This window comes from Lepisma saccharinum, chromosome 3, assembly GCF_977018435.1.
Source record: "Lepisma saccharinum chromosome 3, izLepSacc3.1, whole genome shotgun sequence".
Lineage (NCBI taxonomy): Eukaryota > Metazoa > Arthropoda > Insecta > Zygentoma > Lepismatidae > Lepisma > Lepisma saccharinum.
Genome location: NC_139231.1, coordinates 88,251,948 through 88,278,711, shown reverse-complemented (window position 1 = coordinate 88,278,711; position 26,764 = coordinate 88,251,948). Strand labels below are relative to the sequence as shown.

Sequence of the window (26,764 nt, the reverse complement as noted above, 5' to 3'; positions counted from 1 at the left end):
AATATTTTATAAATATTGTGATACCAATTTTCACTTATTATTATTATTATTATTAATTATTTGTTCCCAAGCTTGCATTGAGGATGTGCGCTAAGAATACACATTCTAAATCAAAATTGTAAAATATAAGTAAATAACAACCCTAATGCTTTATGCATGTTTATACATTTTTACATCAACAGGGGTGACATGATTCTACAGGAGAGGTCCTTGTTTCTTCATTTCCCCATTTCTATTCACATCTTTACGTAATTACTAATTAGTTTGATCACGGCAATGGAAATATATAATAATGATTAAGAAAATTAATTAGCATCCTTTACTTATCCCAGATTCGGACCCAGTACCCTTGTTTTCAGCTGTGCGCGTTAATCCCTGTAGACCACGGGGTGGTTCTTTCATTCTGTTTATGTAAAAGCTATGTAAATATTGGTTAGAATGGACTTCCGCGGGAAAATCGCCCCTCCAAAGTGCAATTCCTGGATGAGCGCAGCATGCACTTCATTCGATATTTGAACCTAGAATTTCAGATTGCAAAAATTGATGTATGGTGTCATAAAGCTCGTCATAAAGCACGCAAATATCCATACCTCACATGGGATTCGAACCCAGAACTAGTAATATCGCAAGACACTAATTTGCTCGTGAAGAGTGCCTATTTACCTATTTGTAATATGACTACGACAGGTCTAGAAAAATACGTGAATGCAAAAGTAATGAACATACTTTCAAATACTATGTTCTCATAACAATAAAGTGCATGATATTTTTCCGAGATTATTCGTCCAATTGTTTGTGGTGCAAACAATTCGAGATTTGCAGAGCTTCGGGATATTTCGAACATTTCCGTCCCAACTTTGTTGAGAAATTGCAGATTCTTTTCCGTTTACAAAAGTGGACAAAAAGTGGTGCAACTGCAACCACGGCCCCTAATCGCCGCTACTGCACGCGCATATAATAAAAATCTTCCAAAATCTCGCTAACGCACCACTTTCACCCTTCAATAATATTTTGTAAAGATTTTTCCAGCCAAAACATTTGTCAGCTATTTCGAACTTCAATGAGATCACGACATTGACAGAGAACACAACACACAGAGATCGTCTCGTCTGAAACCAACCCCGGTAGAAAGGAAAATCTCTATGAAAAGGGGAAATTGTGGCGTCTGAAAGGGAAATTGCGGTTTTAGTAGTGACAACACTGATGCAGTTAAGGCAAGATGGCGCGATAGGTGTAATGTGCTTTTGTGTCAATTAAATACGTTTATTGTTGAATAAATAAGTATGAAGCATAATATAATTTAAGGAATAAATTAAAGAACGCATCAATACAAACAAAAATCATGAATTTACACTATTAGATTGAAGATGTGCGATGCATGTGCAGAGTTTTTGGATCTGCTACGAACTTGTAAGCAAAGATAGTTTACTCTGGTTTATACACATTCGATTGGGTCAACGACTGTAGTGCTTTATACCGAATTTATTTAATTAGTTTTTAAGTTACACTTAACCGTTTTTATGCGTATTTTCTCTACCAAATTGCGAATAAAGATTTTAACTGTAAAATTTAATTTGTCTCTGTCTCAAATACGTAATTAGATACTGAAATGTGTACAAAGAAAAATACGGCCCTATTCAAAAATCAATACGTGGTTTATAGAGGAGGGGCATTGAGGAGAATAATTTTGAATCGTTGCAGATAAATAAAGGTGTTTTGATATTTCGCTGTCTGTCGTTAGTAAATTATATTTAGAAAGCTTCAGTTAATCCACACTGCTTTGAGATAAATGCTTTAAGTTGACATAATAAATTTTCGGCAATAAATAACATTCACGGGCAGAAGTTTACTCTAATAAACACTGCAATCCTCACACTTGTATACCTTATCCTTTTACAGTAATGTAATGTTTTAAGTCAGCATTTTTAGAATCCTCAAAATATGGTTTCTTTATTTGGCATTGTCTTACAATCACCATTTTTCTTCCCTTGATGCTACATTATTTTATTTATGTTCATGATTTATTAAATAGCATTAATATATATCAGTATACATGAATGTATAACTAACTAATATATTGACCAGTGTGATTTATTGCCAAATGCATTTAAAGAGTTTTAAGATTTTATCAAGATAATATAATATTGATTGCAGGTTAATTTTATTTGCCCCAGTACTGTCACAAGCCACAGATAAAAAAAAATAAACACTAAGAAAAGCAGGAAAGTCAAAATTACATTAGTCATAATTGAAAATTGTCTGTTGGAAAGTTTGCATATGTAGTTATAAATTTACAGTATAGTATTGTCAATGATTAATAATAGAGCTATAACTCAAGCATAGTTTGTTGATTTTATCAGAGGTAAAGGTCAATAGCAATTCAGTTGTACTATTTAAGGAATTGGGGGAATAGATGTAATCAAAGGAGATAATGAAACAAATTAAGAAGATTGTCTTGTTTATACATTTTGGACCTTTGTGATGACATCACTCAGTTTTTTTTAATGTTTCCAACTTGGTTTGTGTTTTTTTTTTCTTTTGAGAAATTTGTTGGTGGACCTAATTTTCTTACAATTTAATGTGGGGAAACTATTTTATGTTGCATGCATTTATTGATAAAAATATGTGTGTATGTTTAAAATGCTACATGTTGCCCAATTATTTTGTGAAAAAATGTAGAAAAAGAATGTGCAATTTGAAAGTAAATTGAATATTTGTCAGTTTTTAAGTGCTAAGGACATTATTAATCATGATATATTATCTGTTCTGTTGCAGATGAGGAAAGAGTTTCAAAGGAATCTGATGAAAGACCTAATCTTTCAAAAGATGAAGTGGAAACTGTGTTCCTTTTTGTTCAATCATGGTCACAGAGGTGAGTGACAAGGAAAAATATTATTTCTATCTGAAAATGTTATTTCATTTCTAGTTTTCCTTTTTGTTGTATTAACAGTTAGGTTAATCATGGATTTTAATAATCATACATACATATGTTACAAATTCTGGAAATTTACAAGGAGTTATACATTCTGGTAACTCTCTATATTGATTTGTCTTTTTTTGGTTAAGATATATTGTTACTAACAGGCTGGTGCCTGAAATTGGAGATAATGTGTAAAACAGGTGGTTATAAGTCATGAACTCTGACTTCATATATTTATGTGTGTGTGTAAGTAAAGACTAGTGTAGCACCTATTTCGAATTATATATAATTGAATTTATTCAATAATTCATGATTGGCAATATTTCACAGATAAGGGGTAGTATTAATTGATATATTTATCATAGAACTGGAACTTGCTGACTTATATGTACACATTTCTAATTACTGACATAAATGTTGCATTTTGTAATTTTCCCTCCTAGATTCTGGTTGTGAAATTCTGTATCATCATGATACACAAGTGTTTTGTACATGGATTAATTTCTGTACACATGTACAGAGCATTCCCTGACATTCGCTACGAGAGACGGCGCCAAGTGGCCCAGCATCAGCGATTGCCTTTCCCGGTGAACGGGGTCCGCAACAGTCGCATGCTAGAGTCTGTTTTTTTTTTTTTTTTTTTTACGCTCTCTCTTTCCCTTTCTGTTGACATTGCAGACTGACAACCAGTATAATCCTCCCTCGGAAGTTGTGTTGTGTTGTGTCTGTGTGTTGAAGATTGTGACTTAATATGGCACCACAAAAGTTTACATAACAACAAAGGATTTATCTTGTCGAGTGTTACTTCGGAAAGAGGAATTGTGGAGAAGTGCGATGACGTTTTGCAATGAAATTTTGTGGTGTTCCCGTTCCACATAGGACCACTATATTAAACCTTGTAAAAAAGTTTAAAGTAACAGGATCAGTTCTGAATGAAAGTGGAAAGAAAAACCCATGTGTACTTACTGAGATAAAACTCGATGAGATAGGACTAAGGTTAGAACAGTCTCCTCGGAAATCTATCCACCGCCTCTCACAAGAAACGGGTGTTTCAAAAACCACATCATTTAGAGCCGATAAAATTCTTAAATTTAAGCCCTACAGTGTGACAATAGTGCATGAATTACAACCTAGAGATAATGCGAGTCGTGTGAATTTTTGTAACTGGGCTTTACAAAGTGTTGTCGATGGCGTTGTGGATCCTAAATTTATTATTTTCACAGATGAAGCATGGTTTCACTTACATGGCCATGTTGTAACGCAAAGCAATAGATACTGGAGTACAGAAAATCCTCATCTCATTCATGAAACTCCGTTACATGATGAGAAGGTTGGCGTATGGTGTGCTTTAACTGCACGTAGGATTATAGACCCTATATTTTTTTACGATACAATCAATGGACAGATACAGAATACAAATACTCACCCCATTTTTTGAACAGTTAACCAATATTGAGTGTCAGAGTGCTTATTTCCAGCAGGATTCAGCAACTGCCCATACAGCAGATGAAACATTGAATTTAATAAAGGAAATTTTCGAGGACAGGGTTATTAGTAGAGGATTATGGCCCTCTAGGTCCCCCGATTTGTCATCCTGCAATTTTTATTTATGGGGAAATCTAAAAAATAAAGTATACAAGGACAATCCGTACACCATCCATGAGTTAAAAGACAGTATTGTACGAGAAATCGGGAGAATTACAAATGCCAATTTCCTTCGGAGATGCCAGGAATGTGTTGCAGCAGAGGGACATCATTTTCAACACCTTCTGTAGTCAAGGTTAGTACACAATATGAAAACTGTAATTTTAATAGCCGACTCTAGCAACTGTTGCGAACCCTGTTCACCGGGAAAGACAAGCGCTGACGCCGGCCCGCTTGCCGCCGAGTCTCGTAGCGAATGTCAGGGAATGCTCTGTAGAAGCACGAACTGAACAGCTTTTCTCATTACTGGGTGCCCTTTCCTACATAACAAAATTTTCTCTCCTATTTGTGTGTAGGGTGGTATGTTTAGTGAACTTAGCGTTGCCATTATTCTTCTACCTACTTACAGCTTTACTATTAAAACATTTTGAGTGAATTAGGTTCATTAACATTTATACACTTTCGTTCAACTCTTACATGTGGATACTACATTTTTATGTGAAAGGAATACTTTTGACAGTGCTGAGTTAACAAGTGGTCAGTTGCATAACCTACTTTTCATGAAGTAATTATCAGAAATTAATACTTTCTGCTTCTTTGAGTCACACAAATTAGTTTCTCCAAACTTCAAACTTACTTGCACATTTTTTTCCAATATCCTAAACTCATAATTACACAATCTGAACTGTGATTCAAAATTTCAAGAATGTAATCTGTATCCCAAGAGGAATCCCCCTTTCTCATAATCACCATGACCTAAATATGACAGATTTTGTGAGTACTTATATAAGAAGACTATAAACTTTTTTGTATTTATGTTGTGCAGTATATATTTAACATGTGTGGAGCTAAGTTTTTACAAATATATTACCTGCTGTTGCTGCTTTTGTACTAAAAAAATGCTACAGGTTGCTATAACATTATCATTGTTTCTTTTCAGACAGTGTATGTGTTGCTTTAGAGATTCCAAAAACTTCGAGAGATTTAATTTAGTCACTCAGAGCATTGTTTGCTTGACTGTGTGTCAGTTAAAGGAACTTCGGAAACAGTTGGTGCAGAAGTGTAAACCTGTAACTGCAGGTGAGCCGGTGGAAAAGTCCTGTAAGTCAAAGTTGGATAGTGAGTGCATTGCTGAGAAAGAGCCGACCGAGGAAGATGCTAGTGAGAAGAAGCTGTCTGAAACTGAAGCAGACAGGAATAAGGATGAAGAGGAAAAGGAGAAGAAGAATGAATCTGCAGAAGAAGTTGTAGAAGAGTGGAGCATGGAGGAGAAAGAGAAGCTTCTGCTTTTCTTGTCCAAAGTGTTTCTATTGAATTACCCTTTGTATGTGGCATATAAGCACAGTGTTCATTCAAAACTTGAGGAAGTGTCCCAGCAAGAAGCAACAAGTTTGAGCGTGTTCTGTGACCTTCATGACCCGGAGATTCCAGTGTATTTGCTGAGGAATGTGTGTTTATTTTGTAAAACTGGTGGTGTTCATGCGATGACCGTGTGCTTTACCGAACAAACTCCGGACACATTACCAGTTTCTGTTGCTCATGCAATCATAACTATTGTTTGTAACTTGAAATTGTGGTTGAATTTTAGATCAATAGTTCAGCTGTTTGTTCCGTTGCGCTCAAAGGTTTTGAGATATATGTGCAATTTATCTGACAAAGACTTAAGGATGCCAGGGATAAAGACAATGGCGGGTAAGTTTTATTTTATGTATTTTTTTGTTAATTTTCTAATAATAGTTGAATTAGCTACTGCTAAGTGTGTATGTGCTTATCTGTTGTTCTCTGCATCCAAAATGTTGAAATAATCATTTGTGCATGAAAACATTTAAAAGCATGAATATAAATTGCATGACAGCGACCTTACTGTGATGTACAAGAACATATTATTAAAATGATTTTAAATGCACATATTTAAAAAAAACTATATAACTATATCTCATCATGTGTTTATGAGTAACAGTGTAGTGCGGCTTTGCAAACATGACAGAGGAGACTGGAAATGGTTCAGTGAAAAGAAGGTACCTCCCTCGCTGAAGTATTTTTATCCAAAAGCCAAGCACTGCTGCTTTACTGCATTCTGGCTTCGATGTGTAGTTAGGAAGTTTGAATGTACAGAGTGCTCACTGATATCCACAAGGGCAACAAGATGCTCAAGCCTGATGCTGTCCTGTCATATAGATGCAGTTGACCAAGAAGTTACGGAGTCACACCAATGTGGGTAACGTTACCCCTGTACTCCAAGAGAACCAACGACTCCTCTAACTTTATATGTACACATCCTCATTTACCACATTTATGGCAGCTTGTACCCAGCCAACAATCAACACCACCTCATTTGCCACCATTTGGAGGTAAGTTATTATTTAGGCGAAGAAGCCTATAGAAATGAGACTGCTGTAGAAAGGAGAACCTTGTAGTGGGATTGTGAAAGAGCCATGTCGGTATTTGTAGATGAAATTGGTTGATTAGAAATTTGTATTTAATTTTGCCATTGATGATTTTATGCAAATATTTCATGTCTGCTAATTCACGACAAATGTGTGTTGGTTGGATATTCAAGACAGTCATAATACTGGAAGGTATTCTATGGTGAGAAGAAAGCTGAAGACAGAATCGATCCTGGAAAGATTAGTTTTAGATCAATTTAATTTTAGATATAGGGTCATTCCATGTCAAATGAACCAATTTTAAAATAATTGGTTGCATGACCATTTTAGAAAAAAATCATTTTTAGTACATATCTTTGCACATGTTTCTAGATGTCAAAACCAATGTTCAAAATAATGAATTGTCTTTAGTTCTCCTGGGGCAGCCATTTTTCCAACATGCCGCATGGCTTTTTTTGCTCATGTAGCAGTATACAGAAACCTTAATATCTCAAAAACCATTACAACTAGAGACCTGAGACAAAATTCATTTTGTAGCTAATGAAGTATACTTTCTATGATATTCAAGTATGTTTTGCTTAAAATTGCATCCTAAGTACGAAAATTAGGGTGGAAATTGGGGTAACAAGTTAAAAAATTGGATTTTTAAGCCTGATTTTTACAATGAAGGGGTTTAGTCTAAGGCTTGATTTTTTTTCTTGTGTAGACCTGCCTGCAGGGTGTCTGTAAATAAAATATCAGTGCTTAGAAATGCCACCCTTTTTCACAGCATGGGCTCAAACATGGCTGTTCATAGAATTTTGACATTTTTCAGAGTTAAGTATCTCAGATGGGTCCTCTTGAAAAATTCTGAAATTTGGCACAAAGGAAGCCCTGCATGAACCTAACTCACAGTAAAAAATCCCAACTTTTAGATTCAACTCGTTTTGGTCAATATGAGGTATAACGTATGTCACCTAATTTCTGACGTTGCAAGGTAAGGTTAAACTACATCCTATACTTAGAATAATTAAGTTTTTTCTTTTTTAAATTTGTGTTAAATGAAGCCTCAGAAAATATACACAGCATTCTCTGACATTCGCTACGAGACTCGGCAGCAAGCGGCCCGGCATCAGCGCTTGTCTTTCCCGGTGAACGGTTCCGCGACAGTCGCTTATATTAAACCTCATAAAAAAAGTTTAGAGTAACAGGTTCAGTTCTGAATAAAAGTGGGGAAAAAAATGGGGAAATAAAGTATACAAAGACAATCCGCACATCATTCGTGAGTTAAAAGAGAATATTGTACGAAAAATTGGGAGAATTACAGTAGACGAACTTGCACGTGTAAATGCCAATTTCTTTCAGAGATGCCAGGAATGTGTTGCAGCAGAGGGACATAATTTTCAACACCTTTTGTAGTCAAGGTTAGTACACAATATGAAAACTGTAATTTTAATAGCCGACTCTAGCGACTGTCGCTGACCCGTTCACCGGGAAAGACAAGCGCTGATGCCGGGCAGCTTGCCGCCGAATGTCAGGGAATGCTCTGTAGTAACATAAGGTTTAATACTTGACTTACAAGAAATTGAAATTACAAGGTATGACAATTGAAAATCTGCGAAATCTCATTGCAAAAGGTTTGATTTATTAGGTACTTACGACCATTTGGTATTGTCAGCTCCAAAACTGAGCTTCACCCACATTTTTTAAATGTAGCAGTACATGCAGCTTAAGATAGGCAGTGGCATGCCCAGGAATTTCGAAAGGGAGGGGAGGGTTACATATAATTTTTAGTATACAGCCCTGTTTTTGCCACATTATCCTGCCTTTGACATAATTGTTTGTGGAACACTAGGCCAAAGGTATTGGTTTATTACCCCCACCAACCCTTATTGGTCACTCCCTTGAAAGTAGGCTATTTTTTTTTTTAGGGTCAAAGTTGGTAGAAGATATTATTTTTTTGTTTCCCTTATTTTCCACATTTTTTTCTTGAAGAAAATTCATTTGGTTGAAGTAGATGTGAGTCATGCACAGCAAAAGATTGAGAGACATGTTTTGATAGGATGTGAGGCAAGCCTGGATTTGATCTGTGCATGGACAATCTCTGCTGTCATTCTTCCTTTGCCTAATGTGCCGAGAGTAGTGACTTGTGAATGTTCGTTATCTGTGACTGGAAGTGGAGTGTTCTGTAGATTTTTTAACTGGTAAGGTTCCCAAAGACCTAATTAATCTTAACGAACTTGGTTAAAATGATAAAACACTTCTTAGGTCAAGACTACAGGTGGATGACTTAGAGACAATATGCAAATACCATTGAAAATAGTTTTTTATATGGTAAAATATGTTATGATCTTCAGAAGTACCACTTAAAGAAAAAGTTAAGTAAGGGAATTTTTAAAATCAATTTGCATCATATGGTAAGGCAAAAAAGTGTCAAGTAAGCCTTATACCAGTTAAATCAATATGCCTGACATGTTGGAGTAAAATTTTCATATCTGGAGAAAGTGACACACTTAAATGGAAATGATGTATTTGTGCCAACCCAAGAAAAACTAAAAGAAATGTACGAAGTCTGTTCTGTTTTTGATGTATCTCCTGTTTCAAAAATGAGGAGGCTGATTGCAGAAAAACAATAAAGTGCTCTTGCTCGAAAAACTATTCACATCATACAAGAAGTGTAAAGGAAACTGGAAAGTTGCTTTTCACAAAGTATTAGAACTGAAGAAAAGGAAGGCAAGTGTGAAAGTCCTTTGCATGGCCAGTACAATCATATAATTGAAATTATAATAAGAAAAATATAAATTGCTGAAAACTAATGTTGAAAAGGTCAGAATCATCAGTTTGATTGCTACCACTTGGTCAATAAAAAAATATATGTGATGAACTGAAGGTTTCTGATAATGTACTTGGGAACATAGTGAAAGAACAAAGAATTATGCCTGATTTGACAAAGAGAATGAATAGGAAACTGGAGCTGACAACACCAACTAGTCATGGGTACCTAATGAATCAAACCTTTGCAATGAGATTTCACAGATTTTCAATTGTCATACCTTGTAATTTCAATTTCTGGTAAGTCAAGTATTAAAACCTTATGTTACTATATTTTCTGAGGCTTTATTTAACCAAAATTTAAAAAAAGAAAAAGAAAAAACTTAATTGTTCTAAGTATGGGATGTAGTTTAACCTTACCTTGCAACGTCAGAAATTAGGTGACATACGTTATACATCATATTGACCCAAACGAGTTGAATCTAAAAGTTGAGATTTTTACTGTGAGTTAGGTTCATGCAGGGCTTCCTTTGTGCCAAATTTCAGAATTTTTCAAGAGGACCCATCTGAGATACTTAACTTCGAAAAATGTCAAAATTCTATGAACAGCCATGTTTGAGCCCATGCTGTGAAAAAGGGTGGCATTTCTAAGCACTGATATTTTATTTACAGACACCCTGCAGGTAGGTCTACACATGGAAAATCATGAAGCCTTAGACTAAACCCCTTCATTGTAAAAATCAGGCTTAAAAATCCAATTTTTTAACTTGTTACCCCAATTTCCACCCTAATTTTCGTACTTACGTTGCAATTTTAAGCAAAACATACTTGAATATCATAGAAAGTATACTTCATTAGCTACAAAATGAATTTTGTCTCAGGTCTCTAGTTGTAATGGTTTTTGAGATATTAAGGTTTCTGTATATACTGCTACATGAGCAAAAAAAGCCATGCGGCATGTTGGAAAAATGGTGGCCCCAGGAGAACTAAAAACAATACATTTTTTTTGAACATTGGTTTTGATATTTAGAAATGTGTACAATCGTATGTACTAAAAAGGATTTTTTTCTAAAATGGTCATGCAACCACCATTGGATCGTTGGGCATGGAATGACCATATAGATTTTCATTACAACTAAAATATATCCATCATGGATGTGGTAAACGTGATTTAAGTATTACCTACGTGAAGTTTCCACGTTGCACAATAGGATCAGACTGGTACACAAACCTGTATCTTAAATCAGAAGAGCCCTACCCAACTTCAAGAGATACTGCCTACTCAAACTTGCATCCCATGGTGTCTACAAGGCCACATGCCAATATCACGACAGTTACGTCAGCAGAACTATCCGCACTATTCAAGAACGGATTGATGAACATATGAAAGTGCCAAAACAGACACCAAGATCAGGCTTTTCACAGCACTTCACACCATAAACCACTCAATCTCCTCCACATCCATACTTCACCCAACTGGCTCTATCATAGAAAACACCATCAAGGAAACCCATGCCATCATCCAACAGAAACCAGCGCTGAACCTGGACAATGGACAACAAACCCAACTTTTGGCATCACTTTCTTCAAAATATCCCAGACCACGAGAAGAAAACACTTGCCCCCACTCGACCCCCTCCACCCACAAAAAGAACAGAAACTACACCAAGCAATGCAATGCAGCAGATGGCCCAACTCATGGACCACCACCCAGCAACAACACATGACAATAGAAACCACAGCAGACGACGCAAGCCAGGAAACACATCAGCACCACCAAATGGGAGAAAATGCAACTACTGCTGCTCAGGAACTAGCAAGGAAGTGAAACGCTACCATCTCTTCTCCAGAGGCCGTACCCGTAGTGAATGAAGGCAGTGAGCCTTCGAAATTAATCTGAAGAAACATCCTATTGTGCACCGTGGAAACATGAAACTTCACGTAGGTAAATCATATCCATGTAGAAAATTTTGCTGAAAAATTTTCATAATTTCAAATGAGTGAGTTGCTTAATCACAATGTACTTTACTGTTGATGTTAAAATAATGAAAATTATATATTTTGCATAATATACGGGATATTTAGACATTGAATGTATGACATGGCATTTTTGCAGACTGTGAGATTTTTAGATCCTTTAAAAGTATTGGCTTGTATCAATGGTCTGGAAAGTTATTTAAAACAGGGTGTCTACCAGTCAAGAAAAAGTTAAGAAATTATGCGTATGGTCAAGAATTTTTGCATTTTTTTTTACAGTATAGTGAATTTACACTGTTATATACCTGTACTGGGATTTGTTAAATTGGATATTTGGAAATCTAAAATTGCATTGAGTTGTGGTTATGATTTGTGTACTTTGTTTCTTAAGAATTTCATTCTTGCATATAAGTTGTGTAAAAATATTAAATAAAATAATGTGGCCGTTCCCCATCCAGAGTGAAGTCTGAAGCATGAATTTTTCATGCATAGCAAGTCTAAATCTCTTGTTAAACTTCAGTTTTCATCCGGATACTGTAGTAGGGGTTTTTCATTAAATAAAGAATATATTTTCTTAATTTTCAACTTTTCCTAAGTAAAGAGAAAGGAAAAAAAAGGTCAAGAAAAAGAAAGAAAGGTCAAGAAAAAGTTAAGAATTTTCGAGTTGTTATTTTGGTAGACACCCTGTAAAAGTGCCTGAAAAATTCAGGGGATTTGAAGCAATACTTTCCAATAGGGATGGGCCGATATGAAAATTTGCCCGATACCGATAAAGTACCGATATAAAATTTACCGATACCGATAACCGATATTCTACCGATCCGATATAAACTTACAAATAGTCCTTGAAGAACCTGAAAGGTTCACTGATCTCTTTAATAAATGTGTGTTTCAAGGTGACTGCAGTGCAAGAGAAATTGCATATTTAGACATTTACTTTTTTAGAAAGTAGGGCATGTATATTATCCATAAAAATTACAACAAAATGGCACAATTTTGCACTAAATTATCAGAAAATAATCGATATATCGGATCGGTAAAATAATCGGTAATTTTACCGATAAACCGATACACCGATATGCCTATATCGGCCGATACCGATAGAGTACCGATTAATCGGTCCCATCCCTACTTTCCAATAATGATGCCGATGCCAATAGATCATCAACAGTATCAGCAAAGCCATAGTAATACCATTATAATCTCTCATGTACTTTCAAATTCTAGCAATTGGTCTGTAATTAAAGTAATTATTATTTTTTTTCCCCTTTCTTTTGGCAGACTTTATGTGGAGTGCCGTGAAGGACCCCTTGGATGCACCATTGACGTTTGATAGAGATGGACTGGACTTGGCATTTAAATACTTTTCAAGTTCAACCCTCACTATGCGATTAGCAGGCATTGCCCAAATCAACAGTCACATTAACATATTCAACGAATTATGTAACAATGAGAGCATAATAGAAGTGGAAAATGTAGGGCAGAATTTGGCTAATTGGTTGATCGAAAATCAAATAATTTCACACATTTTTGGACCAAATCTTCATGTAGAGGTAATAAAAATAATAATAATTGTTTCATATAGTAATTGTAGTAATTGAATAAGAATATATATTGTGGGTCTATAGTGTGAAATTATTATAGGCATCCACGACAATAAGTTTAATATAAGGATGATTCTTCGTGACACATCTTGTTACCATCCTTGCATATATAGCCAAATATAAGAATATTATAACTGAATTACTATTATAACAAGTACAACATTCAACATTTTTATTTTTAAGTAGAACTTTTTTTTCGTACAACTTTAATGTGGGATTATGTGTATTCAGACAGTGTAAAGTATCTTTTGATGTGCTTTGTAGTATGTTAGATATAACTGTCATGATTCTATCTATCAAACATTGTTTGAGTTTTAGATATTTACCTGGTATACAGTGTTGTTCCCATAGCCCAAAGAAAATATCTAGTGAACTACAGATGGGGGACAAAATAATACAAACACCTGTGAAAAAGTATGCCACATTTCACACCGGCAGTACAGCAGCACCACCTGACACTGAAGTCTGCCACCTAGTGGCCGTGAAGGGGAAGGTATTAGTCTGTCAACAGCAGTCATTGGTGGTACATTCGTCTATCGTACGCTCTCAAGAGACGCTGCAATGTCAGACCTGACAGAGTTCCAAAGAGGCATGATTGTTGGAGCACGTTCAGCTGGAGCCACGGTGACGGAAACCTCAAACCTTGTGGGGTGTGCTAGGAGCACAGTATCAGCCGTTATGACAGCATACACAACACAAGGTAAGATGGCGTCTTCAAGGCACAACACTGGACGAAAGACAAAGCTTGCTGCTCGGGATAGGAGGGTGTTGAAGCGCATAGTGGCCCGAAAGCACACGCAATCGTTATCCGAGATAACATCTGAAATGAACAGGTATCTCCAGGACCCCATTTCAACCAAAACTTTCAAAAGGGAACTCCATGCTGCAAACATTCATGGCAGAGTGGCAATTCGTAAGCCGTTGGTGATATCACGTAATGCTGTCAAGCGACGCCATTGGTGCAGAGCTCACAGAAGTTGGTCTCCACATCAGTGGCAACAAGTCATCTGGTCTGATGAATCAACATTCACGTTATTTCAGACCACCGGGCACGTTTATGTGTGTAGAACGCCCCGAGATGCGTTTCATCCTGACTGCCTCTTGCCGACTGTGAAGCATGGAGGTGGGTCCATTATGGTATGGGGTGCAATATCTTGACACAGTGTGGGACCACTTGTTTTTCTGCATGGGAAGATCAACTCCAATCACTATAGGAGCATTTTCGGGGATCATCTCCATCCTTTTGTCCAGACTTTATTTTCTGGGGAGCGGCCACTTTTTCAAGACGACAACGCTCCTATCCACACTGCTGGGTCTGTCCAAACATGGTTCGAAGAACATGACGATGAAGTGGGACATCTTGAATGGCCCCCACAGTCTCCTGACTTGAACATTATAGAACAATTTGTGGGGATATTTGGAGTCCAAACTTCGTGCTCGAAGTCCTCCTCCAGCCACACTTTCGGAATTGGAGACTCCTCTGGAGGAAGAATGGCTCCATATTCCCTTAAACATTGTGCATAACCTTTATGCGTCCATCTCACGTCGCATACAAAGTGTACTTCAGTCACAGGGTGGTCCAACCCCATATTAATAAAGATTTTCTCTAATTTCACAGGTGTTCATATTATTTTGTCCCCCATCTGTATATATGGTGAGCAACAGTGTAAATAATGTTACTGAGAATTATTTATCAAAGTTTGTGCTCAGATGCTGAAATGGCAGCAACAGCTGATCTAAATTTATTTCTCATTACCAATCAACTACACAGACTAAAGTCTTATGATGACATACATCATTTTTTGTTTGGGTATCACATTATTATGATTTTGATGAAACTTAATTTCATTTTCTTTCAGCTAATAAAGCAAAGCCATGTAATCCTGAGTTTCTTGGCTATGGAAGGAAAGATCACCAATGATCATATTGATATAATTTGGCAGGCTGCTCAGTTGAAGCACTGCAGCAAACAGGTGCATGATCTTTTGCCTCCCCTCATAAAGAATTTGGAAGCAGGTCCAGTACTGCATCTATATAGCTTGCTGTGCAAGCTAGAACCTAAGGATCATACTGAACAGGTATGCATTTCTGATAGAACATGTTAACACACTCAGTATTGACTATGCATTTTCCATATTCAATAATATGTACTTTTTTAATCATCAAAGTTGAGTATACTAATGGTATCAGTGATGGAAAGTATCTGTTGAAATTTAATTATCAATAGTGGCCGGTACTTTTCTGGAGTTCGTGTGTTCTGCAGAGTCCATAATAATGACTCATTGCAGTTTAAATATTCTGGAATTGTAAATTGGGGTTCCAAGGTATTTAGGGATAGTTTTGGCATCAAGGCATTACAGCCTGTCAAAGAGTGTATGTAATCTTTGCATCAATTCACCGTTAATCTTAATAGCAAAATGGCAGTTATTCATTGGTATCAGTATTGGAAAGTATAGGTTTAAATTTGATCACTGATACCAACTGATATTTTTCCACATTCTGGGCATTGTATGGGATCCACAAAAATTGCTAAAGGGTCAAATTATCCTGGAAATTTTTCTTCTACAAATTTTCTCTACAATGTGTAATTCTTGTTAAAAATATTTTCATGCATTTGAAGAACCCAGATTTTAATGTTCTTAACCAGTCGAAAATAAAATTTGCGTTTGAAAAATTTACAATACAGTCAACTCTCAATGCAATGACCTTTCACAGTTCCCGGGAAAAGGGTTGTTATTTCGAAGGGGTCGTTATTGGAATTTGCAGCTTAAACGAAGGTCAAATGGACACAAAGATTCCTAGGAGACTGTAGCACCATTTATCCTGGCAGTTATACAACCTGTTATGCACAGGATGTGTGTTGCGAGAAGGAAAATAGAACATAAAAACGTTTTCACAAAAAAGGATTTAAAATGATGTTATTTTCCATATTGAGGGGAATAAACAACGCGGTTGATAATATAAGACGTAAGCGACTTACTAAGATATATCAGCGATACTTACTTGTAAATGTTCTATTAATTTTGGTGGCCTCTGCCACCATCCACTTGGGAACTCGATGCTTTACTGTTAGGTTGAATTCCAGTTCCGGTTGTTGTTTCCTCGACTACAGCTAGGGGTGCTGGTGTAGCCATTTCGTCTGCTGGGCAGGATGGGTTTGTACTGTTGTAATAGCAGGAGCCAAACATGATTAGTCCGACTGCTGTCGATATTCAGCTCGTGCGGAAAGTGCATAATTGCATGTGTCTGATTTTGGTGTTGATTAGGGTGTGTGATGTATGCCTAACTGAAAATTTTTGGATCCTGTGTTTGTTGAACTTGAGGTGCCTTGCTAGTCTGTAGTGGGTTGGGATTTCTTTGCGTTGTGTATGCTTGTTGACAGGTCTGATAGATCTGCCAATGTAGTGAGTTGCACTCACACTGGGCATCAAGAGATCATTCCTTTCCGCACTAGACAACCCAGGTGTATATGATCCTGAAGAGGTTAAATGTAAATACATACATGTTAATTTTAATAGTTCTCTCAATATTTTAAATCAAAACTCTTCTAGTAAATTGATGTGGTATACTCAAATTGGAAAACTTATACATGACCTTAATCAATATTGCAGACAATTTTAATTGTTACAATCCTAAAGGATCGGCATTGGTTGGAATTGGTATGAGTAACAGAACAGGTGGTGGACACATGATGAATGAAGGAAATCAAAAGACATGACACACGAATAAGGCTTTGTTCAATATAGTTACCATTTACTATTGAGATGAAGAGGAAATGCTGGCACAACCTTAGCAAGGATATACAACTCCATAGAAGAAAAAACAACTTGTTACAACTACAATCCTCTTTTTTATGATATATTGGTATTTAAAAGTGAACTTTTTTTATTGCTGGCTTAAGAATCATCTTAAGTTTTTGATTGATTGTAAACATACAATTTTGTTTTTCTGTAGAGTTTGTATCTGGCATCGGCTCTAATTAAATTCATTTGGACGAGTGGAGGTACCTATACCCATATACAAAGTGAATCTCCATTTAGTGGTCTCAGCAAAACTGCCATTGGAGCCATAAAGAATAGACGACCAGATGTCACCAGCAGTGAGAATAGTGTCAGTATGGAAGGGAGCAACTCAGAGGATGAGCAGGTATGAATATTGGAATGATCTGGGTTGAATTTAATTGTCAATGCTTGCCAACACTTTTCCACTATTTTACGAAGTCAGAATATCCTGTAAATTATTCAAAATGTGTTATTTGTTTTATTAATTGGCGGTAGTTTAAGTAATCTGTTATTTCAGAAGTGTATCTGGTGCAGCCCAGATTTTTTCAGTCTCGAATTGTACATTTTTTTACGCTTTTAAGTTTTTAGCCACTGACACCTGAAGAACATATACGAGGTTCACTATTTATATTTTGAGCCTAACAATGAAAAAAACAGGAATTTGGCATTGAAAACTGCTTTATTGTTTTTCGAAGTATTCTCCTTTATGGTCAATACACTTTTGCATTCGTTCGAACCATTTGCCAAAGCAGTTTTTCCAATCTTCTTGAGACACCTCCATAATATGGTTTTTGAATGCATCAACGGCGTCTTCTGCCAACGAAAATCGTTGTCCACGCAATTTATTCTCGACATTCGGGAACAAGAAGAAGTCATTGGGTGCCAAATCAGGACTGTACAGTGGAAGACCCATCAGTTCGATTTTTTGACTGTTCATAAAGTCGGTTGTTAGACGAGATGTGTAACAGCTGGCATTGTCTTGATGAAGAATGATCCGACGGCGTTTGTTTGTTTTCCGTATTTGACCGAAGACCTCTGGCAAACAAATTGTTGTACCATTCAGAGTTGACCGTTCTACGTTCCTCTAAAGGCAGAGTTGCCACATGACCAGTTTTCCTGAAAAAACAGGCGACCATTTGTTTCGATGTGCTTCGAGCGCGAACAACTTTTGTTGGATTGGGTTCATCTTGAAACACCCATACAGTCGACTGCTGTTTACGTTCCGGCTCATATGCATATATCCATGATTCGTCACCTGTTACAATCTTATATACGTCTTTTGAAGCACCACGATTGTATTTATTGAGCATTTCTTTGCACCAATTGACGCGAGCATCTTTTTGAGTTTTTGTCAAATTGTGTGGGATCCATCGAGAACATACCTTTCTCACAGCTAAATGATCATGTAATATTTTATATATGCTGGTGGAACTAATGCCTATGGTTGCCTCAATCTCACAGTATGTCACATGACGATCTTGCAGTATTAGGTTTTGCACAGCATCAATGTTTTCTTGAACAACAACTGATTTTGGACGACCTTCGCGAATCTCGTCGGTGAGCGAATGGTGGCCACGGTTAAATTCGTTATACCAGCATTTCACAGTGGCAAAGGATGGGGCTTCATCGCCAAATGTGGAAGTAAGTTGATCGATGCACTGTTGTCTTGATAATCCACGTCGAAAATCGTAAAAAATCATCGCACGAAAATGTTCACGAGTTAATTCCATTTTATTGTTGTCATGCAATCTCCAAGGCAACATAAACAACACAAATGAAGCTATTGACAAAACATTTGAAGTACGTTATGGTCAATAATGCCAGACGATTTCGTGCAAACGTCAAATCGCGCGTAACTTCAATCAGTGTTGCCAAGGCTCAAAATATAAATAGTGACCCTCATACATATTTGAACTTGCACTATATATATGAGTATATTTAAAAGCCATCTGAATGACAGAGAATATTGAGTAATCAACTCTCAATCTCACCATTGAAAATTCGGGGTTCAACTCCTGGCCTGGGCATGTGCACTTCTTTGTGAGCACTTGTTCATCAATTTCATCTAATCCTCATCATCACAGTTAGCTTACAAAGATGGAAAAGTTATGTAAAAATAAGAAAAATGAGTATTTGAAAGTAATGCAGGTTGTCAGATCAGTTTTTGGATGTCATTGACACTGAGTAAAGCAACAGAGTCTTCTGCCGTACAATTGGAGAACAAGTGCCCTCAGAAATTCACAGGGTTTTATTGCTTGATAAATTTTGTTTGAGGCTTGAGCAAAAGCTAAAACCCTGACCTTGTCCCTCCAAGAAAGGGGCCAATTTACGGAGATTGGCCACTACATTCCCAGATTTTACATTTTACATCCGTATGCATTTTTCTGCCTTCAAAACATATAATATATGTTGCACTGTATTCAGGCCCATAGCTAGAATTGGTCTCCAGGGGTGTTTTGTAAACCAAGTCCATTTCTAAAAAAAATAACAGAATTAAATGAAGGTAAATTATGTGTTTGTGTGTGTGGGGGGGGGGGGGCCTCATTAAGTTATATAAAATTTATAAATATACTACACAAATACTACATTTTTCTACATCTTTTAAAACATCTCTTGAAGTGTTAATTGATTGATTCTGAAATCATCCCTTACACACCATACTTCTTTAGATTATACAGCTATTTATATCACACACAAGAAAATACACAATATTCAATCACAGTGCCTACAGTATATTCCACCTCCGGCTGAAGCAATTAAACTCCCCTTCCTTCCCAAAACTTTGGAGCTGTTGACCTTTGATGCAAATACAGAGCGAATATGCTTGATGACATCAAAGTCGCAGATTTCTGTCTAAACGGGAGGTCGCAACAGGGACAGTGAAGGTACAGATAATGAAGCTCTCCTATGAAAGAACTTTCTGAAGTCTAGAGAATATTCTAAATACTTGGAGCTACTTCTTCTCATAAACAAAATGAGCGAATGTAATAGCTGCTGTTCATATTCTGTGGATTTATCCTTAAGGTTGTGAGTTGTCTATATTTTCACTCTTCACTGCAACCAAATTATGCAAAATAGTTTACCTAATGTCAAGGAAGGCTGACGGCAGTTCCAGCCACCCCCCCCCCACCCCCACCCCCTGCCTGGCTACGGGCCTGACTGTATTTGCTTTTTTCATGTGCTTTCACGAGAACCTTTCAGCTGTCGTCCTAGTTGAAAAGGACATCACATTATTACAACTTCCAAACATCTGCATTATCAACGTACAGGTATTCATAATTGGGAAATAAGACGCGGTAGTATATAAATATGGAGAAACTAGTACTCACTTTATCCGCGAAACTGTTTTTTTCTTCTTTGTTCTGTAATTCTGCAGTAATTCTAGATACACGAATGTGCTTATATCGACCAATATTGAGTACTAGTTTCGCCGTATTTACACATGTATTGTTAGAAATTTTTTGACTTACTGGTCTTTAATAGGAATTTTTAACTCGCACAAAAAGCTTGGAACACCACATGCTGAGCAGAATATGTTTGTTTTACCTGTCAGAGAGCAGGAATACAAGAGGAAACAGAGCATACAAAAAATAAAAATAAAAGTTACAGGTATATTTTAGCTGTAGATATGTATCCATATCTGTGATTGATGCAGTGAACCAAGTTTTTGTGATTTTTTGTTGTAGCCTGATAGTTCACAGCAAAGTGAAATTCATAAAACACCAAGTGAAGCAAGCGAGGGACCATCACCATGCAAGCATGCGAGGAAGCAGCGTAGGAATCACTTGCGTCATGGAAGCGAAGTAGAGAGTTCAGATGGTAAGTTGCACTCCTATTTATTCATTTATTTCGAACACACAGGCACATGCCCAATTACAGTGTTCACAGAGTGTTATGTAAACAAGAAAGTAATACAAAAAGAATATTAAATCAAGTGAGAAGTATGACATTTCAATCTACAACATACTTATAAACATGACTGATTTCATATATTGCTTGAATTAATAGAGTTTATGTAATATTTGTATATGAGTTATACATAGATAATCAGCTTATATACATGTAAATATTAGTACTGATGGTATGTCACATCTTCAGGAGTAGAGAGACGTTGTAGTACTTGGTGACAAGAAGGAAGAGTAAGCATGACCTGCAGTGTTGCCAGGTCCCGAAAAAAAAAAGAAAAACTGTTGACAGTGCCACAAAAAAAAAAATATACATATAGATGGTTCTTTCACCAGGCTTGTCGAAAACTGTGAGTGGTGGTGGTGGTGGGGGGAAAGGTGGTGGTAAGGGTGAGGTTAGCGGATGAGGGGCGTTACTGGGTGGCCTTGTTCAGGCCTGGGGGTGTGGTTGCATTCATGGTCAATATGTAGGCCCTCTCCCATCTTCTACGTATTGAGGTGGTGGTGGATTGGGTCAAGCAGTGGGCGATCGCTACCTGGAAGCAGTCATTAAAAGGAATATTGTGGTGATTGGTGTGAATGGCAACAGCAAAGTCCAGGTTTTGGGTAGAGGAGCGGTGGTTGTTGATGCGGAGGTTCAGGGCTGTGGATATTTCCCCCAGGTAGAAGCTCCCACAGATGTTGCAGGTGAGGATATAAATTAGGTTAGATCTGTAGCAGGTTCCTTTGGGGTAGAGGGTGAATTTGCCGGTGGCAGTGTGAATCTGGAGGGTGCGGGAAGTGACAAATATGGGTCAGGTTTTGCACCTTGGGTGGTTGCATTTGCGGGCAGGTGCGAGTTGATTGTGAGTAGGTGGATTGTGGTGGACCAGGATGTTTTGGAGATTGGGAGGGCGTTTGAAAACAACTCTGGGCTTGTCGGGGAAGATATTTCTGGTGTCAGGATCACTGTGCAGGATGGGAAGGAGGGAATGTAGAGTGTGTGTGATTTTGTTGAGGTGGGGGTGATATTGGGTGACAAGTGCAGGGGGATTGGTGGCAGGTTTCTTGGTGGGAGTGTATGAAGCAGCTCTGGATATTTGTTCAGTGACCAGGGTGGAAGGATATCCACGGTTGGTCAAGGCTTGTCACTCCACCAACCAAATCACCTTCCTAGATGTGGATGTGCACATGAAGGAAGGACATTTGGAAACCTCCATCCACATCAAACCTACCAACCATATGCAATACCTACACTTTTCCAGCTCCCATCTGTTCCACACCAAGAAAGCCATCCCATTCTCCCTGGCCCTCAGAGGTCAACGCCTCAACACCTCACCCACCTCCCGACAGAGCTGTAACCTCCGCTTACACCAAGACTTGACCAACCGTGGATATCCTTCCACCCTGGTCACTAGCAACTGTTTCACTCTTTTCAGATTTTGTCATTATTCTTAGGCAATCATTTTCTAAATTATTTTCAGATTCAACATAAGTGCATGAAATTGGAATTAACTTAACTAAATGTGAACTTTGTTCTGAGTTAAAGATCATAGAATTATCTCTGAAGTCAATCTGAGCTTCTATACTATATAAAAAGTCTAAACCTAACAACACATCAACTGATAAATCTCTTACAACAAACTGGATCAGAAATTCAATGGTATCAATTTCAAGATTTACACAGAATTTACGTAGTATTTTTTGCTTTCTTTTACCAGTATAATCAAGTAAAATTATGTTTTCCACAAAATCAAGTTTAGGACTTTTTACTTCAGACGTTATTTCTCTCTTTTCTCTGACATAAGCGTAATTTCACACCAGGGATGGCGACAGGGGTGGGCACGGGTGGGTAAGCGCCCACCCAAAAATTCCTGTGCCCACCCGATTGCTCACCCAATCAAACTCAGTAAGTACATATACTTGGAGATAGCTATATGAATGATTCGATAAATAAGTGTATTCTGGTGTTCATAACATGTATATTTTACTTGTGAATATTATCTATGCTAGAAATGTTCACATATTATCATCCCATAAAAAGCCAATTTTCTCATTAGAAAGTGAAAGAGCTATTAAAACAAAAACTGTGATCAAATGAATACTTCCATGATGAAAAGCAGTTAGTAGGCTTAGGAGGCTCAAAATTATGCAGGGTATGATCAACATTAGATCAGAATTTAGGTTGAAGTTGAGGACTGCAGCTCCGGGCCTCCAAATTCGTATATAAATCTCGGCTTGGCTATGGTTAAAATAATCTCCAAATAAACAAATGAAAACATCATGTTAGCGTTACTTCCTCCGGCAACACAATACATTATTTCGGCTTTTTAATTATTAGAATAATTTAACCAAGAAGACATGGGCAGGCCATGTGACACGAATGGCAGAGGAAAGAATAGTTTACAGGATTTTTGTTGGGAAACCTGATGGTAAGAGACCAGTAGGAAGGCCAAGATGGAAGGCTTGTGTTGCTGCAGCCATAAACCTTCAGGTTTAAGTATGCTAGAGAGTATAATATAGTTTTAATTAGCTCTGCATTGACATTCCAGAAGTGTCCCTTTTTTTTATTTCATTACAATTTTTATATGCCTGTTACATACAAATATCAATATGGTATGCGACATATCAACTTTATATTCATTCTACTAATAAGAAGGAATCACAATAATCACTACAATACTGAAGTGGATAAATTTTAATAAACCAGTTATGTATGGAAAAAGCTACAGAATTATTCAATTACTAATGAGTGGCTTATCCTATTTAAAAATCCTCGTCCCACACATAAATTTTGCCACATTAATCAACCGAAAATATCAACAGAATCTGTAGATGCAGTTGAAGTAAAGAAAAAAAAGTTTTGTCACTAAGTGTCCAGGAGACAATTTTGTTAGTTTGTTTTAAAGCCCACTTTTATGCTCAGATAGGCTAATCGGGACTAAATCTACAGTTTAACGTGTAGTCCGAACCCGTGTACATTGTGCTTCCACCAGAGGAGGGGGCAGTCGAACACAGGACCTCTTCATTATAATGCGACAGCGTTATGCCATTGGTGAAAAATATATACAAAGAAGTCGCACCAAACGTGCCATTTCATCGCCACAGAAGATTCATCCATTTTAACCCATTATGTACCAGCGTCCTATAAATAGGACAGTTGATTTCATAATTTTTATTAAATGTAAAAATAAGTTTATGAACAAGCAATTGTTTTATTATTCAATAAAGCATATTAATAACTATGTTCATAAATAAAGATAACAATTTGGATTGAGAACAGCATAAGTAAAAGTACAGTTAATTAAAGCAATATTTAGTACTATGTCATGCTATCAGTTTCATTCATCTAGTTTGCAAACAATATGCAGTGGGCATGTAAAAATGCTATATATAACTTTGAAAGGGTCTCCATACGATTTATATGAAGAATATCTCAAACCCACGAGGGTTTTGTCTTTGTGGAATGGTAATGAAGTTTGCTGTCCTATTTATAGGATGCTGGAACTTAAAGGTATCAATTTCATCTTTTTCCTCACAGATGTCTCTAGCTTCGTTGCAACACAAGACAAACGAGTAGCTGCGTATGCAAAACCATTGTGATTTTTGCGTGTCAGGAGGTAACATCTTGCATGTTACTGTGCCCATTATTCATCATCTTACCTTTGTCGACATGTTTAGGAAGGGGCTTACAGCAAGTGAAATAAAGGATATTCTCCTTGATCCAGCCGTAGCTGACAACTCTGCAGAACTGAGTGTGGTGGTTCTGCCTCCCGATAATGACATCATCAGCGATGAAGATATTTTTGAAGATGATCAAATAAATGATGTGGAGGTTGCGGATGTCCCTGGTGAGTTACTTTTGCAAATTGTACCAAATGAAGAAAACACGGAGTCTTCTTCTTTGAATGTGGAAGAACCTGAAGAAATCCCTACACCTGGTTGCAGCAAAAGTAGAAAGTTACGAGGGGGAGTGAAGAAGAGGCAGCTATCAACATGTGATGTAAATTGGAGGAAATGTGACCCAGTGTACACCAAATTGCAAGTTGAAGGTCTTTGTGCAGAATCATAGGCAGCCGATATGGAAACTACATTGGCAGGCAAATCTTCGCTTCAAGTTTTTGAAATGTTTTTCGATTGCGATGTTTTGAATTTGATTACTACACAGTCTGTGAAGTATGCAACAGAAACAAAAAACGAATTGCAGTTTTCTCTATCAGTTGATGAGTTAAAGCGATTCTTAAGGATTCTGTTACTATCAGGCTATCACAAGGTGCCCAGTGAGAAGCACTTTTGGAGTGAAGATGATGATTTATGTGTAGATATTGTGAGAAAGGCCATGCCAAGAAATAAGTATCCCAAAATTAAGAGTTTTATACACTTCAATGATAACAGCAAAGTGAACGAATTCAAAGATGATCGAGGTTTCAAAATCTGTCCACTATTGGATGCTGTGAATGAGAAATTCCGAAATATTCGAGAAATATTTGTCAGTGGATGAAATGATAGTGAAATATTATGGCCGCCATGGACTGAAGCAATTCATTCGGGGAAATCCAATCCGATTTGGATATAAGATGTGGGCTTTGTGTGGTGAAAGTGGATACTGCTTTAATTTTGACCTATATTGTGGCAAAGACATAGCACACAATGAAAGAGAAAACTTAGTTTTGGGTTCCCGTGTTGTGTTCAATAAGTTGGAACCAATTCAAGAGCCAAACAGCTACTGGGTATTTTTTGATAATTTATTTACCAGCAGAGACTTACTTGTGCACTTGCGAGACAAAGGCATTAGAGCTACAGATACGTTGAGGCAGAATCGCCTTAGTAAGTGTCCCTTGAAGGATTCAAAAGAATTGAGTAAAGATGCAAGGGGCACATTTGACTACTATTTTGATGTGGAAGGAGAGATACTATTTGTCAAGTGGAACGATAATAAATGTGTTGCTATTGGTACCAACTTTGATACTATTGAGCCATTGTGTCAAACATCACGATGGAGCAGAACATCTAGAGCGAAAATTTCCATCCCTCAGCCACATATTGTAAAGGCATATAATAAATACATGGGTGGCGTTGACCACCACGACTGGCTCGTAAGCAAATACAATGCTTCTGTTCGAGGTAAAAAATGGTATTGGTGTCTGTTTACAAGAATGCTTGACATGGCAGTTGTAAATTCGTGGATTGTGTACAGAAAGGTACCACAATCAGGAATGGACTTGCTGGAATACAGAAGAACAATTGCAGTGGCATATTTGAAGGCAGGACAAGGACGTCCATCTGCATTTGGAAAACCCACGAAAACAACATCACACTCCACATTTCAAGATGTGAGGTATGATGGCATTGGACATTATGTTGTGCGAAGAGATAAACAGAGAAGGTGCCAAGGACTGAACTGCAAATCTAAACCCTTAACATTTTGTGAGAAATGTCTGGTAACATTGTGCAAAGATTGTTTCACACCTTACCACACACAATAAGCAACCAGAGTTCCATATATGTATTGTTTCCTTGTCTTATTATTTGAAAATGTATGTGTATCGTGTGTATCAAATGTAATAATCAATAAACAGAGAAGTAGTAATACAACTTTTAACCAAGCTTTGAAACTTCTTATATCATCTTAGGTTATGTGAGAAAGGTGCATATGTTGAGTATGATACCCTATTGTACCAGCATCCTATTTTTAGGACAGTTATTTATATGAAACTGGCAACAGGTAAATTTTTTATTACTGCGTTGATCACTTTAAAACAACCCCCTTATCATATCCAATCAGAATTTCAGTCAATAAAATCAAAAGAAAAAG

The 26,764-nt window shown here is 37.1% G+C and overlaps 1 protein-coding gene across 2 annotated transcripts in view; it reads left to right on the top strand.

Annotated features, from left to right (window-relative positions):
* The first annotated feature begins 1,211 nt into the window (after positions 1-1,211).
* puf (ubiquitinyl hydrolase 1 puf) overlaps positions 1,212-26,764 on the top strand; it is a 186,156-nt gene continuing 160,603 nt past the window's right edge. For both annotated transcript variants that reach the window (XM_083118991.1, XM_083118990.1), the window contains exons 1-7: positions 1,212-1,410; positions 2,776-2,872; positions 5,505-6,256; positions 12,961-13,232; positions 15,143-15,361; positions 17,238-17,429; positions 20,752-20,884. In XM_083118991.1, coding sequence (XP_082975117.1) covers positions 1,368-1,410; positions 2,776-2,872; positions 5,505-6,256; positions 12,961-13,232; positions 15,143-15,361; positions 17,238-17,429; positions 20,752-20,884 — 1,708 coding nt within the window. In that variant the 5' untranslated portion in view covers positions 1,212-1,367. The remainder of the gene's footprint in view (positions 1,411-2,775; positions 2,873-5,504; positions 6,257-12,960; positions 13,233-15,142; positions 15,362-17,237; positions 17,430-20,751; positions 20,885-26,764) is intronic.